General features: G+C 40.3%; 3 protein-coding genes across 3 annotated transcripts; all 3 read left to right on the forward strand.

Moving 5' to 3' along the window:
• The first annotated feature begins 3640 nt into the window (after positions 1-3640).
• On the forward strand, positions 3641-5737 carry LOC141843330 (L-type lectin-domain containing receptor kinase SIT2-like). The gene has a single exon (XM_074731404.1). It carries the CDS (start codon positions 3647-3649, stop codon positions 5654-5656), a length of 2010 nt encoding a protein of 669 aa, XP_074587505.1. The 5' UTR covers positions 3641-3646; the 3' UTR covers positions 5657-5737.
• Positions 5738-11264: 5527 nt separating this feature from the next.
• On the forward strand, positions 11265-12438 carry LOC141843331 (expansin-A7). The gene is made up of 3 exons (XM_074731405.1): positions 11265-11348; positions 11444-11762; positions 11901-12438. The coding sequence occupies exons 1-3, from the start codon at positions 11345-11347 to the stop codon at positions 12208-12210; spliced, it is 633 nt and encodes a 210-aa protein (XP_074587506.1). The 5' UTR covers positions 11265-11344; the 3' UTR covers positions 12211-12438.
• Positions 12439-14803: 2365 nt separating this feature from the next.
• On the forward strand, positions 14804-15652 carry LOC141842966 (putative histone H2A.4). Its single transcript, XM_074730968.1, has 2 exons — positions 14804-15053; positions 15136-15652. The coding sequence occupies exons 1-2, from the start codon at positions 14841-14843 to the stop codon at positions 15370-15372; spliced, it is 450 nt and encodes a 149-aa protein (XP_074587069.1). The 5' UTR covers positions 14804-14840; the 3' UTR covers positions 15373-15652.
• Positions 15653-16314: the final 662 nt, after the last annotated feature.

The raw sequence follows: 16314 nt of genomic DNA on the forward strand, positions 1-16314 counted from the left end.
AGTAGCGGATTCCACCTTTTGCAGAAGAGAATTATCTCGATAGAATTTCTTTGATATTTAAGTCATCATGAAAAAAAATAGTGAAAGGATTAAATCTTCATTTCGATAGATTTATATTTGAGTTAACACCAACAATAATTGAGTAATCTAATACTTAAGTATGAAAGAAGATTTAAATAAATGGACATGGATTCAAGATGTAGATATTATAACTCGTTCATTAATATAATATTAATGGGCTTTAATAAGTAATTAATTTTATGGTGCATGGATCATGTATAATAGGGAGATGTCAACATTTGATTTGGACATCTTGATAAATGTTGGACTCTTCTTCTTCTTACTCTTCTCTTCCCCACTGAGAAGGTATCTTGATGGTTGTCATTGTCCATTCATGTAGAAGACTTCCGTTGTATTGTAGGAATTTCTGACAATAAATAAGTATACAATTGTAATGATCAGCCCGTCCGTTCATAGGAATTCTATTTATCTTGATCCCTATTTTTCTGTGAGTCATGGGTCGTCGATCATCGACCGTGCTGTTACCTACTGGACTTTCCATCCCTCCCAATGGATTTTTGCCTTCTCCAAATTCGAATATCACTTGGTTACCAGATTCAAGGAACTTTAGTACTTTAGCCTGCCGGTCTAGAGTTCGAATCTGGAGAAGTCAAAAATAGGTAATGACATGGTCAATGGTTGACGACCCATGACCCAAAAAAAATAATGATAATTTTTTAATTTATTATTATTATTATTTTTATATGTTATTGTTTTGTCCGCTTGTACGTTATTGCAAAAAGGTGGATAGCGACCCCACACGATATGCTAGTATAATCACCGACAATGACATGCAAGTTGTAATAAAGACAATGAACTAATATTGTGTGTGCTTTATAAAAAAAAGAGTTATGAGTACTCACATGATGCTTTAATAGACTAATACATGAGCGAATAGTGGTGTCACTTCACAAATGAGTATTCCTTTGTGGTCCTTAGTCGGTATCTCATTCACTATGCTTTTTTGTCATAGGATTTATCGAGAGTTATCCCGATAAAATTTCTTTGATATTTATTTTTAAGTCAACACCAATAATAATGGTTCCGGTTGAGATCCACTTCTGAATGTGCTGATTTTTCTCAGCACCACAATTGAGCGAGAAGGAGAGCGTGGAGCTTCTAGGACCTGTGCTCACAAGAACCGTGAGAAGGAAGGTCGGGGGTTGCCCTGGCGCGACCACTCCGATGCTTAAGTTAGTTTGTGAAGGAGGAGGAGAAAATGAGAATGGAAAGTGAGAGCTACGAGATTGCATAACTCCCTTCAGTACAGAACTAACCTTATATATGAGTCTGGAGAGTCATGTCCCATCATTAGTGTGGTGGGGGTTCCATCATCAGTATGAATGTATCAGAAGGCATGATATAGTTAGAGCATATGTTCCATCGTTGACTTGTACTTGAGAGGTCATGCCACGTACATCTATCAGAGCCTTACCATGATTAATTGCAGAGGTGGCAGGGAGGGCATTTATAACCGCATGACGGTGGAGTGGTCTTTCAGGGACAAGGCAAGGAGAATTGAAGGGAGCCGAATCAGCTCAGGCGGATAAAAGTTGACAGTTGAATCGGTTTGGGAGATCCGTTCCCTGCTGACTCGATCGGTTCGATTTGAGAGGGTAGGTCTGAGTCGAGGATTCGAATCGGTCGTTGATAGGAAAGATAACAGAGAACCGAGCCAAGTCGGGAGATCCGCCCCCGGACGACGCGGTTCGGTTTGAGAGGATGATTCCGCGTAGAGGATTTGAATCAGCTCGGTTGATTCGAGAGTGGGAGAACCTCCATGAGAGGGTTCAGACTCGTCACGGAAGCCTTCCACCAGGTCTCGCCTCGACTCCTCCGACTCGGCCTGCAAGACTCGACTGGAGGTAGGGGTGCTGGAAGATTCGGCTCGATCCGGACTTTATGACACACTGAGCCGGACCCCGATGGGCTGTTTACGAGCTTGACGAACCGCGACCCCCACTCTCCACGCCCCCACTCTCCACGACCATAACAATAATTGAGTGATATAATACGTGTAATATGAAAAGAGATTTAAATAAATGGACGTAAAATGGTCGTGAATTCAATATGTAAATCTTATAATTCGGTTCATTAATATAATATTAATGGGCTTTAATAAGTAATTAATTTTATGGTGGATGATTTCTATAGGATGAGTCAAGTATAAAAGGGAGATGTCAACATTTGATCGGGGCATCTTGATAAAAATTTGACTCTTCTTCTTCCTCTTCTCTTCCCCACTGAGAAGACATCTTGATGGTTGTCCATTCGTGTAGAAGACTTCCGTTATATCGTAGGAATTTTTAACTGTAAATAAGCATACAATAACTATTGCGATGGATTCAGGTCAACCATATAGATATTTATAATTAGATGCCTTGATGCATCATATAGTTTTGTTTCGATATATCATTATTACTTTCAAATAAGATTAAAAAATAATATAAGAAGAAAGGACTTGGAGTTAGGATTTTCGCACTATAATAAATTTTTATAGGGATTTAAGATTTAGAAATATCAAATGGAGTGAAAGTTGAATATCACACTATGGATAAGATATTTTTTGCTTACCTACTTTTTTATCATTAAAAATAATTATTTATATCATAATTTAGTATCTAAACTCATAATTTAATACCTGTGTACTTTTTACCAAAATTATTTTAAGACCTAAGTTGTTTATTAGGGTTTAGGGTTTAAAAGTGATATAATTTTAATCAAGTTAGTTAGATCGCTTTGACGAGAGTAGCTCAAGATAAAATAAAAAAAATATTTGAATATTAAATTATAGATAAATATTATTTTAATATTTCTTTTTTAAAGAAAGACCATTTGAGATGGAAGAGGATAATTACTAACATGTTTTTTTATTTTTTTCTACCCACCCACTCCATTAGATTAGGTGAAAAAGGTGATGGTGATTAAACTCAAGTTCTTTTTTTATTTGCGAGGATGAAATAAAAATTATTTAAAAATGATGATGAAATTTACTCAAATGTCCTCTAATATTATTTAATATTTTTAAATCGATCGGATGAGTATTAGTAGTTATGAAATCGTAATTGTTACAACGTTAATAAAAATGATACAAATTTAAATTATAGCAGCTATGAAACTATAACTAATACAACTATTTACATTATAATAATTACAAAGTCATAACTGATATAATATGTTCCAATTGATTCAAGATTTAGATAGATGATAAATCTTGAACAACTTCGTTTCATCGTTCAAAGTAAACAATAGTTGTCCCCGAGGCATAGTTGAGTTGGTACGACGGAGCAGAGTTGTAGAAGAGGACAATAGTTTGAATCTCGATGAAATTGAGACAATACCCTCCTCCTTCATGGCTAACTGTAGTTTCTTGATTTATCTCCTCACAGATAGTCGTGGAGCTGATCGTGTGGAGCCACTAGGGTGACGGATTATATCTTTTATATCAGAATAAGAAGTAAACAAATGGTTAGAGGAAAATTTGAATAAAGAGAAATTTGAAGGGGCAAAGTGCACTTTACCCGAACGGCATTAAGAGGTCAAGGTTTGCGTTCCTTCCCTCTCGTTTCTCGGGCAGCCGCCAGCCATGGCCGTGCTCTCCCAGATCTCCCTAACTCTTCTTCTCCTCGTCGCGAAGCTCACGGCCATCGCCGGCGACGTCTCCTTCACCTTCAACGGGTTCAACGGCGGCGACTTGACCCTCAGCGACTACGCCGACGTCACTGGCGGCGGCCTCCTCCGGCTGACCAACAACACGGCCCAGGTGACCGGCCACGCTTTCTACCCCTCCAAACTTCGATTCAAGGACGCTTCTTCGTCCGGCGACGTCCTCTCCTTCTCCACCACCTTCGTGTTCGCCATCACGCCGCTGATCACTAACGTGAGCGGCCATGGCCTCTCCTTCCTCCTCGCCCCCTCCACGAACTTCACCAAAGCCTTGTCCAGCCAGCACCTGGGCCTCTTCCCCGACGACGGCGACTCCGCCGACCACATCGTCGCCGTCGAGCTCGACACCGTCATGAACACGGAATTCGGCGACATCAACGACAACCACGTCGGCGTCGACATCAACAGCTTGAGATCCGTCGACTCGAGGCCGGCGGGATTCACCAAGGATGGGGTTTTCCGCAGCCTGCAACTGATTAGCGGCGATCCGATGCAGATTTGGGTCGATTTCGACGGGGAGCGCTCGCAGATCGACATCGCGATCGCCCCTTTACACGAAGCAAAGCCCCGGCGATCTCTCTTGTCCTCTTCGAAGACCAATCTTTCCGCGATAATCCTGGACGAGATGTACGTGGGCTTCGCCTCGTCCACCGGCGCCGCCACGGGATGCCATTACATTCTAGGGTGGAGCTTTGCCCTAAATCGAGACGCTCCCCCGCTCGATCTCTCTGCTCTCCCCCAACTTCCTCGTCTAGGGCACAAGAACACGATCCTCTTGGCGATCTCGCTGCCCCTGGCCGGAGCCATCCTCTTGCTGCTCGCCGCCGGCGCCGTTTACTTCGCCCTCAAGAGGAGGAAGAAGTTCGCGGAGGTGCTCGAGGACTGGGAGCTGGAGTACGGGCCTCATCGCTTCTCCTACAGAGACCTCTACCGGGCCACCGAGGGCTTCGGCGAGGAGAACCTCCTCGGGATCGGCGGCTTCGGCCGCGTCTACAAGGGCGTGATCCGGAAGTCGAAGCTCGAAATCGCCGTCAAGAAGATCTCCCACGAATCGAGGCAGGGAATGCGGGAGTTCGTGGCGGAGATCGTGAGCATGGGGCGGCTGCGGCACCGGAACCTGGTGCACCTGCTCGGCTACTGCCGGCGGCGAGGCGAGCTCCTCTTGGTCTACGACTTCATGGCCAACGGCAGCCTCGACAAGTTCCTCTTCAGCAAGGACCGGCCTCCGTTGAACTGGTCCCTGCGGCTTCACATCATCAAGGGCGTCGCCGCCGGGCTCCTCTACCTCCACCAAGGCTGGGAGCAGGTGGTGATCCACCGAGACATCAAAGCGGGCAACGTCCTCCTCGACGGCGAATTCAATCCGAAGCTGGGAGATTTCGGATTGGCGAGGCTCTGCGACCACGGCGGCAACCCCCAAACCACCCACATCATGGGCACGCTCGGCTATCTCGCCCCCGAGCTCAGCAAGACCGGGAAGGCCACCACCCTCACCGACGTGTTCGCGTTCGGGGCCTTCGTGCTCGAAGTCGCCTGCGGGCAGCGGCCGATGGAGCTGCACGCTCCCAGCGACGTGCCCGGGCTGGTGGACCGCGTGCTGGGATGCTGGAAGACGAACTCGATCCTGGAGGCCTGCGATCGGAGGCTGGGGGGTGAGTTTGAGGCGAGGGAGGCGGAGCTGGTGCTCAAGCTCGGCCTCCTCTGCTCGCACCCCGACCCCTCTTCCAGGCCGAGCATGAGGCAGGTGGTGCAGTTCCTGGAGGGCGAGGCTCCGTTTCCGGCCATGTCCGCCGACGGCCTCATGGACAACAATGGCGCTGCGAGCTCGTACGACTTGTCGTTTGATGATTTCGTCGGTTGTTATCCTTCTTCTTCTTCGGCTGCGACGAACGCGATGCTCTCGTCGCCCTTCTTTTCCGGCGCTAGATGATCGCCTATCACTGTTCAATGAATTCTACCCGATTTTTTCTTTATTTTTGTCATTTTTGTAATTTTATTTTTTTTTTGTTAATTCAGGCATTTAAGGTGTGGGTCCAACTAACATGAGAGGTTTCAATCTTATCCTCATCTCTTCTTTTGCAAAAAAAAAATGGAATCTGTCATCTTATCTGTGTAAAATCCGTCATATGATCAACTTCACGATCATCTGTGAAGAGGTAAATCGAGAGGTCACGATACATGAGGGTATTGTCTGGCTTCATCAGGATTCGAATTCTTGTCCTCTTCTACAAGTCTGCTGCGTCGTAATCAACTCAGCTATGCTTCGGGAGCATCTTATCCTCATCTCCAAACGATGGAATTTGTCATCCCATCAATTTTACACTATCAATTTCATGATCATTTATGATTTATGAAAAGATAAATTAAAAAACTGATCATGACGAATCTCATCCTCATCCATCTTCATTAATGAATCGATTATTAGCTATATTAATCAGAATCAATGTGATGTTGATTTCCAAATATGAACATTGTAATGATTTTGAATTTCAAAGAACAACATCGTACTTATATATGCGTGCTTGTCTATGCACGTAGTGTACGTGACAAAAGTCTCTAGGTATTTGAAATATCTAAGGACATTCGAAATAAGAATAATATTATATTATTATTATTTTTTATTTTATTTAAGATGAAGTAATTTAAGAATTTTTAAGATGTAAGAGTTAAACTATAGTATTAAGTATAAAAGAATTTTTAAAATGAAAAAAAAATTTAAGTGCTCATTTTCTTCTGCAACTTTATTCCATTGTAGCTAATAAATTGTTCGAGTAAACTTTTTATAGTGTTTAAAAATTAATTGTTAAAATAAGACAATAGAAAAAAAATTATCCAGTTAAATTTTTTATAGTGATCGACACCACTGAAACGATCCCATATTCAGAAAATCTCATAAGAGATTTTTTGATGCAAGATTCCACTGTGTTAATAAAAGATCCCATAGCCGAAATAACACCTTAGTCAACAGACCCTCAAAGGGGATTCAAACCTGGAACCTCATACAACATATGTCTCCATACTTACCACTTGGGATAAGTCATTTCAATAAAAAATATTTATAATAGTATGTCAAATTATTATCTTACACTCTGCACACTCCGTGAGTAATTAAATTTGTTTAGATCAATAACTTCACTGTAAATAAAAAATAAAAAATAAGGTGCGTGTGTATATATATATATTGGGTATTCGGATGGGTATGGATAGAATTTTTTCAAATCAATCTTCGTATTCGAATTCAAAAAGTTTTATATATGATTACTCAATTGGTTTCAAAATAAATTCGGATAAGTTATGTACATTTAGAGATTTATCGATGAGTTTTTATATAAAAAATTTATTTCAATATCAGTATAGTAAATTTATCAAAAAAATAATATACGGACAGAATATTTTTATATAAAAAATGCTTTATTAAGTCGATCAATATTACATTTGTATTTTTTTTTAAGTTGAAGTAGTTTATTTTGACATGCAATCATTAAAATAATTACTGAACGTTATAATATATTAAAATGAATTGATTCAGCTTATTCAAAAATAATAAACATATAACACCTTATATAAAAAATTATTATTTAATAACTTGGTTAAACATTTTTTAAATTTGATTAATGGTTTATTTTAGAATTATCAAACATATATATTAAATGATTACTATAATAATTTTATGATGATTTAACCACCTTAAGTATTATTTTTGATAAAGTTAAATTTATAAAAAAAATTACTTTGACATGGGCTAATTATATATATATGATGTATCTAAATCTACTTATAATTACACCAAATTACTATAATAATATTAAAATAAAATTATTTTTGATACTAAAAATAACGATGACGGTGCCTTTTAAAATTTTTATTAAAAATAATTTTTTAAACTATTCGAATAATTAAAAGACAGCCCATGCATATATTATCATTATATAGAGGTTATTTTTATATTTGAATTCGTAATTATAACATCATATGGTAATAATTTTATCCAAGGAAGTAATACCTAATGGATTTACGATGGAATTGAAAAAAATAAAATTAAAAATCATTAATTTTGTTTTTTTAAAAGGTTAGGTTGGAACCCATTCTAGTTCAAGAATAACTCAACTCTTATCTTTATCCTTACATCAAAATAATTTTTTCTTTTGGGGCATAGTTAAGTTGATTACAACGAAATAAAATTGTTGAAATGGATAAGGGTCAAATCTCGATGAAGTTAAGACAATGCTCTCCTCGATCCTAGTCAACTGAAATTTTTAAAATCGCTCGATAACATATTCAATTTTTTTACTCAAGTTACATCAATTTAAAAAATAAATTATTAGTATTATTATTATTAGTAATAATTTTGTGAAGTACTTGTTCATTATTGCGGAAGAAATTAGGTTGGGTGTTAGATTTCCAGCCTTTTTGCCACTAGTAGTTAAAATTGTGGGCCCCAAAGTGGTTGGGAGCTTGTCTTTCCGCATGCGATGCAATGGCTCCTCCTCCACTACGCGCCGTACGAGGACAAGAATTGAATTCGGTAGGAAGGCAACGGCACAGCTCAATTTTCACATTTGGATATTCAATTATGTAGCTGTGAAATTTAATTGTGAGTAGTTGTAGAGGTGCTTTCTGTTGGGGTGTAAAGGTGCAAATATAGTTCTACATCTAAAGTAAATTAAAAAGATCATAGGGTTAAAAGGATGAAAAATATCTCTATTGGTATGAGACCTTTTAGGGATTTACCTAAAAACAAAGTCATGAGGGCTTAGGTCCAAAATGAACAATATCATACTATTGTGAAGATATTTGACCATCGGTACTAACACTTTTGAGATATAATTGAGTTGATTATGACAGAATAAAATTATTAAAATATATAAGGGTCAAATTTTAGTGAAGTCGAGGTAATGCCTAATTTCCTCCGTCGTGACTAACTATAGTTTCTCGATTTATTTCCTCACAAATGGTCATGGGGTCGATCATATGGAATCGCTGGGATGATGGATTCTACCTTCAAAATTGGATAGGAAGACAATAGTAAAAAAGGAATTGAATTTTGTTTGTTTGTAATTCAGATATTTAATTTTTATGATCCACTCCTAAAGGGAAGGAAAATTCAAAAATATTTTATTCTAATTTTATTCATATTTTAAAATATTAAATTTTAAATTAATTCATCTATTTAGATATCTTATTTTTGCACCAGCGCTCCTCACACAACGAGCGTTGTCATTGTCCAATGTCCAACCACTCAGACTCCATGATGTCGGTGTCGACCTTCGTTGTAAATCTTTTCGAGGATAAGACTCAAGAGGATAGAAACAGATAATCCTAATATTCTTCGTTTTCAAGTACATGGACTTATCCAATTAAAAGCATACATGGTCTATTTTAGAATCTTTTATATCTCAATTTTTATATGCAATATTGACAGAATTTTATAATTTTTCATCCGTCTTCTACATACGTTGTCTTTTTTAAGAAGTGAGAGTATTTTTGTAACTTTATATATTTAATCTTTATTTCTTTTTCTTTCCTTCTAAACAAAGTAACACATATTACGCTAATAAATCTTTCATCCCTTCTAAAAAATATAAATATTTTATTTTTCCTTCTCTTCTCAATCTGATTTTAGATTGAGAAAAACAAAATACTATTGAAGAATTTTTTTATCCCTCCATTTATTATTTTATAATAAAAAAAACTTGATTTACATGCAATTCATCCTCAAAGACTTTAGCAATAAGGGGGATTGCCAACTAGGCTAGTTTGCGTCCATAATTGGGCTAAATTGGGCCCAATTGCAGCTTCCAAATTCGAGTGATCTCACACTTGTCTCTAGGGATGAATTTTCAACTATCAACAAACAAATTTATATTATCAAATGTAATAATTAATTAAATAAATTTAAAATATAAAAATATTAAATAATCAAATAATTTTTAATGGGAATTTGATAATATTTAAATAAATGAAGTTCAAGTCAATTTTGAACCAAACTCAAGCTCATGTAAAAGAAACTAATCCAAACTTGAGTAATCATTTCAATTACTTGATTCATTTTCAGAAATAATTGCCTAAAAATAACAAACTGCCACAATTTTTTGAGTGTGCCCTCTTTCATTAAATTATTGAAAAAAATAATAATATAATTTTGGTACAATGTGGGCCCTGCACGAAAGCCACGTCTCAACGGCTGCGGCGTGGCGGGTTCCTCCACGCCGCTGCTCCCGCTCAATTTCCGGTTCTCTTCTTTATTTTCTCCTTCTCCTAACCTTCTTCGCTTTCCGTACTTGTCCTTTGAGAGGCCAGTGTAGGCGGGGCCCTCCCAAACAACCCTACAAGAAGGCAGGTAAGATGGTTGGTGGGTTTCGGCGTTGGAAATAAATGAAAGGGGAAACCGAGCATGTGGGGGTTCGGTCCTGAGTCATATCGAAACCAGCCGGTCCACGTGGCCCGGAGATGGTTCGGGTTCGTCGGCCGCCCAATGCGGAGGGGTCTTGGCCGGGCCCACCGTGACGTGGATATTGAGCTATATATATATATATATATAAATGTTATGTTGCGCGAGGGAATTTACGATCCGTGCGTGACAGCCTCGACCCCCAGCCACTTCCGCCGCCGTTGCCACACTGTCCGACCATCGGAGACTACCGGATCGGGCCTGATCGACGACCCACTCGCCGGCGTGCCGACCGCCACGTCGAATTTCGGCCGGATTGTGATCGGAATCCGATCGAATTTGGCCGAAAACACCTTGAATCCAAAAATTCACACCTCGATTATCTAATTATTTAATCGAATCTAAAAAATTCTGATGTAATCGTTCTCTATTTAGATCGGATATGGAATCCGGAATGGGTCTAGATAAGGTATTAAAGTAAATTATTTTTTAATTTAATTCGATAAAAATATTATAATAGAGTGAGTTTAAGTAATTTTAACTAAATTACTACAAAAACCTAAAAAAAATTTAATTAAAAATGGTTTAGGTAGTTGCAATAATATTATTAAAATAAAAATATTTTTAATATAAGAAATACAGTAAAGTACTTAAATGACTCTGTGCGCGGGAAGAAGCAACACTTAAACCGGCGAAACAAATCGAACGTCGAGGATAAAAGGAAAAAGCTTCGGACAAAAAGTGGACGAATCACAGCCGTCCGTCTCGAGGACAACTCAGTCACTCCCCCATTTCCCACTTCACCGCGACGCAACGACAACTACCCAGATCTCACCTCATGCCAAGTTCGTCCGTTGGATCGTAATCCTACGGTCAACATTCGGGGTACAGTGATGATCATAAGGTGGACCCGAGGTTGCCTACGCGATTGAGTACATTTGGTGCCCATTCCTTTATTCTTAACTGAAACGCCTGGCTGCTCTTTCTGTTTCGCTTTCGTCGAGTCTATAAATACCGCCGGCCTTCGCTTCCTTGTCGCTTCGTCCCATCGGCGAAAACCCTAAGCGCAGAAGCGATTAATGGCAGGCGGCGGCTATCTTCTTCTACTTCTCCTCCCTTCTCGCCTTCCTGGCTCCTGCGGCGGCGCGCATTCCCGGCGTGTACACCGGCGGTCAGTGGCAGGGCGCTCACGCCACTTTCTACGGTGGCAGCGACGCCTCAGGCACCATGGGTCAGTAAGAATTTCTGCATATTGATTCAATTATTTGTTGTTGTTGTTGTTTTTTCCCATGAGATCGATGAGATCTGCTTGTGAGGCGGCCTCAGGCGGGGCGTGCGGGTACGGGAATCTGTATAGCCAAGGGTATGGGGCGGAGAACGCGGCGCTGAGTACGGCGCTGTTCAACGAGGGCGAGAGCTGCGGGGCGTGCTTCGAGATCAAGTGCGCCGATGATCCGCGGTGGTGCCACAGCGGTAGTCCTTCCATTTTCATCACGGCCACTAACTTTTGTCCGCCCAACTACGCGCTCCCTTCCGACGACGGCGGGTGGTGCAACCCACCGCGCACCCATTTCGACCTCTCTATGCCCATGTTCCTCAAGATCGCCGAGTACCGTGCCGGCATAGTCCCTGTATCCTACCGCAGGTACGAAGATCGAACACCTCTGTCACTCCCTTTTCCTCTTCTCCCTTCCACTACCTTTCAATTTGTTTTTCTGCTTCGAATCGAATCCCTGTCCATTCCTGGTCGTTAAAATGCCATTTCCCGGTGCGGCATGGACAGGGTGCCGTGCAAGAGGTCGGGCGGCATCCGGTTCACCATCAATGGCTTCAAGTACTTCAACCTCGTGCTGATCACCAACGTGGCCGGCGCCGGCGACATCGTTCGTGCCAGCGTGAAGGGGGCCAGCGCCGGGTGGATGCCCATGTCCCGCAACTGGGGCCAGAACTGGCAGTCCAACGCGGTCCTCGTCGGCCAGTCGCTCTCCTTCCGCGTCACGGGCAGCGACCGCCGTACCTCCACCTCCTGGAACATCGTCCCCTCTGATTGGCAGTTCGGCCAGACCTTCGAGGGCAAGAACTTCCGCATCTGATCCATGAAACCCCGTTCCTCTAGGTGTGGAATCGGCGCCAAGGTTTTTGATTTGGTGTTTTCGTTTGTGGATCATAGTCGGTGGTGATACGATCGATGTTGTTGGAAGTTGGGAAAGGTCGAGGAAGGTTTTGAGAAGTGTGTTCGTTTGTCTTCAACGCTGTTCTTGTGGAGAGAGCATGTGGCAGCAGAGGCTGAAGTGGCCGCTCGTCGGTGTAATGGAAAGCGATGTAGCCCGCAGTCGCTGCGATATAGCCCGCATTTGCAAAAACTATGTTTCTTATATTTATTCGGAAATTTCTCTTGTCAACTAAAGATTCTCATCCAAACCAATATTTGAATTAATCTGACGAGTAGATAATGTTACGCTGCATGACGAAGAATCTACGATCCGTGCGTGATACATGCGATCCACCGCCACTGTTGCAGTCTTTGCCGTGCTGTCTGACCACCGCCGGCCGTCGCCTCGGGCGCGATTGATGTGTCGTTCGCCGGAGCTCCGTCCGACGTCGAATTTCGACCGGATAGTGGTCGGAATTTGATCGGAAATAGGATCGATAGTGGCAGCGCCGATTCCGACCAAATCACAGTTGGATTCTAGCCAAATCGCATGCCGGTCCTTCCTCGGTCGATCTCTGACCGCGATTTGGCCGGAATCCGATCGTGATTTGACAGGAAATGGTGCGGCCATTGTCGATAGCGATCGGACCGGATTCCGGTTAAATCATGGTCGGAGACCGACCGAGGAAGGACCAGCGTTGAACGCCAGTCCTTCCTCGGCCGGTCTCCAGCCATGATCCGACTGCAATCCAACCTGATTGCCGTCGATAGTGGCCGCGCAGTGGGGGCGGCTATTTCCGATCAAATTCAATCGGAATCTGATGCCGATCAAAGCGCCGGCGAGTGACGCGTCGATCGCAGCCGAGGTAGCGGTCGATGGTGGCTAGACGGTGCGCCGACAGCGACGATGGACCAGGAAGTTGCATACGGGATTGTCGCGCAGCATAGCAATCTTGGGTCTTGCCATATAGAAAATATTCTCATCCTAAAAAATTTCAATTAATCTGATGAGCAAATAATCTTTATAATATTTTTTATTTCAATGTTATTATAATAGTTATTGATAATACTCATGATCAATTAATTATTATATAGTTAATGTCTATTATAATAATATTATAGTAGTTATTTATTAGTTTTTATTATATTTTGATTAATTTAAATAATTTTGATATATGTAATTTGGATAAATAATTAATGGATAGCCTTTAGAATTTAAATTTAAAAATTTAAAATTTATGATTTAATTATAAATATATAGCAGTTATTAAGGATAAGGATACCAATTCGGATAGATTGGACAAGAATTTGATCGGATTGAAATAAAAATATTATTTAAAAAATTTCAATCGAATTCGAATGAAATCATAAACTCGAACTTGAATCCAGAGAAGCGACCAATCCGAATAACCCAACTAATCGGACTAGAAAAGAATTTTTGTGCTATTTTTTCTAATATTTTTTTCACTTTATCCCACTGAAATATTGGTATACTAACCTTATTGTGTTAATGTATATAAAATATTTTATTTTCAAAACAAAATTTAATTGAACTATAACAAAATTTTAAATCTTAAATTTAAATCAACCCAAGTGGATACTAATCCAACCTAATCCAACTCAATCCAAAAACCACCAATCCTACTATCGATATTTGTCATGTCGACTCTGATCAGATTGATGAATTAAGTTTATTTTTAACATTTCTAATAATTATCAATAATTGTTACAATATATAATAGTTATTAATCGCTGCTATAGCTTAGATGATAAATTTAGACATTTAATGGTCATCAAGATATTTTAGTCAAAATATCTAGATAACTAGTTCAATAATCAAGTTGCTCAAGACTCAACTTGATTTGACTGAACCTCGTTTGGTCGTGCCCAACTTGACTCATAAAGAAATCAATTGTGTTGCGATGAGCTTGATCTGATTTGCGAGTGCAACTGGATAGGAGTGGATCATCGACTGGATCGGATCGGGCACGACTCGAACTCAACCAAACTCAGCCAGTGTGTAATAAGAGCTCATTGTTTTGTTGGTAGTTGCTATTGTACTTGTAACGGTCAAGATTATATCATTGTTATAATGTGGATTTATCTCAATAATTTAAGATTAATATTTATAATATATCAATCGATTTAAGGATTAAATCCAGGTTGTAGATTGAATGGGTGATTGTGATGGTTTAATATTTATAATAGAATCCCAACGGTAAAAAATAATAATATTCAATAGTGTATTTGAATAGAAGGATTTAATATGTATAATGAAAAATAATAATACCAAATAGTATATTTGAAGAGAAGGACGTTCATGTGATATTTTCAAAATATAGAGGTCTTCTTTTAATTTTTGTCCTACACGATAATCAATTTTCCAAATATTCCGATTCGCCCAACCGCCAATCCCACGGATTGCCAGCCTAGCAAAATCTGGCCGTCATTTAGACGCATCGAACGGTCGAAACAAATTACCCGAAACACAAGTATATAATACACATATAATGGACTGGATCGGCGCAAGTTATCAGCTATCATCAGGTCGGTTACAGATCGGCGGCGGAGATGGAGATAGGCGGCAAGGCGAGGAAGGGCGCAGGCGGGCGGAGGGGCGGCGGCGGGCCTAAGAAGAAGCCGGTATCTCGCTCTGTGAAGGCCGGGCTCCAGTTCCCGGTCGGTCGCATCGGGCGCTACCTTAAGAACGGCCGCTACGCGAAGCGCGTCGGCACCGGCGCTCCCGTCTACCTCGCCGCCGTGCTCGAATACCTCGCCGCCGAGGCACTGCGACCTCTACGCGCGCCAGATCTGCAGTCCGATTCGCCCTTTTTGGTGCTCATGGCGGCTGTTGCTTGATCTGCAGGTGTTGGAGCTGGCGGGGAACGCCGCAAGGGACAACAAGAAGAACCGGATCATACCGCGGCACGTGCTGCTGGCCATCAGGAACGACGAGGAGCTAGGGAAGCTCCTCGCCGGCGTCACGATCGCCCACGGAGGGGTGCTGCCCAACATCAACCCGGTACTGTTGCCGAAGAAAACCGCCGGCAAGGAGCCCAAATCGCCGGCCAAACCCGCCGCCAAGTCTCCGAAAAAGCCTTGATTTGGCTTCTCTGCTGCACCACTCGTCTTCTTCCTGGGTACGCGATTTCTATCTAAAATTAGCCTCTTTTTCTCCGTTTTTCTCTGGAATTGTGGCGGAATGCAACGCCGGTGATCGATGAAATCGAGGGATTCCTGCTGCGATCGTGTTCTTTATCTGGGAATTTAGCATGAATTTTAGTTGCTGTTAGTTGCGTTAAATCTTCGATACTCATGCTAATCTCGTTCGTTGCTATACCAAAAACATTGCTGCGATTGTGAATTGTTTGAATGCTTCTTCACTTGCTTCTTCAGTTGTTGGAAATGTTGGAAATGGTGACTCTTTCTCTCTCTCTCTCTCTCTCTCTCTCTCTCTCTGTGGATAATGATACAAATTAAAAATAAAAAATTTATTTATTTTATAATTTTATATTTTAAACTATATATAGATTGTAGATTGTTGTGTTTTTGATTATTTAGTTTAATTTTTTAATTTTAATTGGGTAGAACTTTAATTTGTGTTTTAGTTTAGTGAATATATATATATGTATGTAATATTCAAATTCGATTGAAAATTCAAAAATATAAATAATTTTAGATTGAACTCAGTTCTAAATAAAATTCGAGTTTGATTTGAATTGTTTTAATCTTGAATTTGAGTGAAATTAATTTATAATGTGAAATTTAAAATTTTAAATTATTCAGATGTTTGATGAATAATTTGATGGATTACTATAGGTACAAATTTTGTTCGAATAAAATTGAATATATTCGGTGTGAAATTGATAATTTTAATTATGAATATGTTGGATTCTGATTAAATTTTAATAGGGATGAATATTTTAGGGATTATGTGTATAAATTATAAGAAATTATTCTTTTTTAAGATTAATCAAGAGAAATTTAAATATTTAAATTATTAAAACAAATAAGGCAGAAAGATGAAAATAAAAATGGGGTAAAC

This window comes from Curcuma longa, chromosome 12 (assembly GCF_044706935.1).
Source record: "Curcuma longa cultivar G26 ecotype Majalengka, Jawa Barat chromosome 12, ITB_CL_G26_1.1, whole genome shotgun sequence".
NCBI classification, from domain to species: domain Eukaryota; kingdom Viridiplantae; phylum Streptophyta; class Magnoliopsida; order Zingiberales; family Zingiberaceae; genus Curcuma; species Curcuma longa.

Coding starts and splice junctions, on each gene's coding strand:
- LOC141843330 (XM_074731404.1), top strand. CDS start 3,647: ATGGCCGTGCTCTCCCAGATCTCCCTAACTCTTCTTCTCCTCGTCGCG.
- LOC141843331 (XM_074731405.1), top strand. Junction 11,763..11,900: donor GTCCCTGTATCCTACCGCAG/GTACGAAGATCG, acceptor CGGCATGGACAG/GGTGCCGTGCAAGAGGTCGG.
- LOC141842966 (XM_074730968.1), top strand. CDS start 14,841: ATGGAGATAGGCGGCAAGGCGAGGAAGGGCGCAGGCGGGCGGAGGGGC. Junction 15,054..15,135: donor TCGAATACCTCGCCGCCGAG/GCACTGCGACCT, acceptor CTTGATCTGCAG/GTGTTGGAGCTGGCGGGGAA.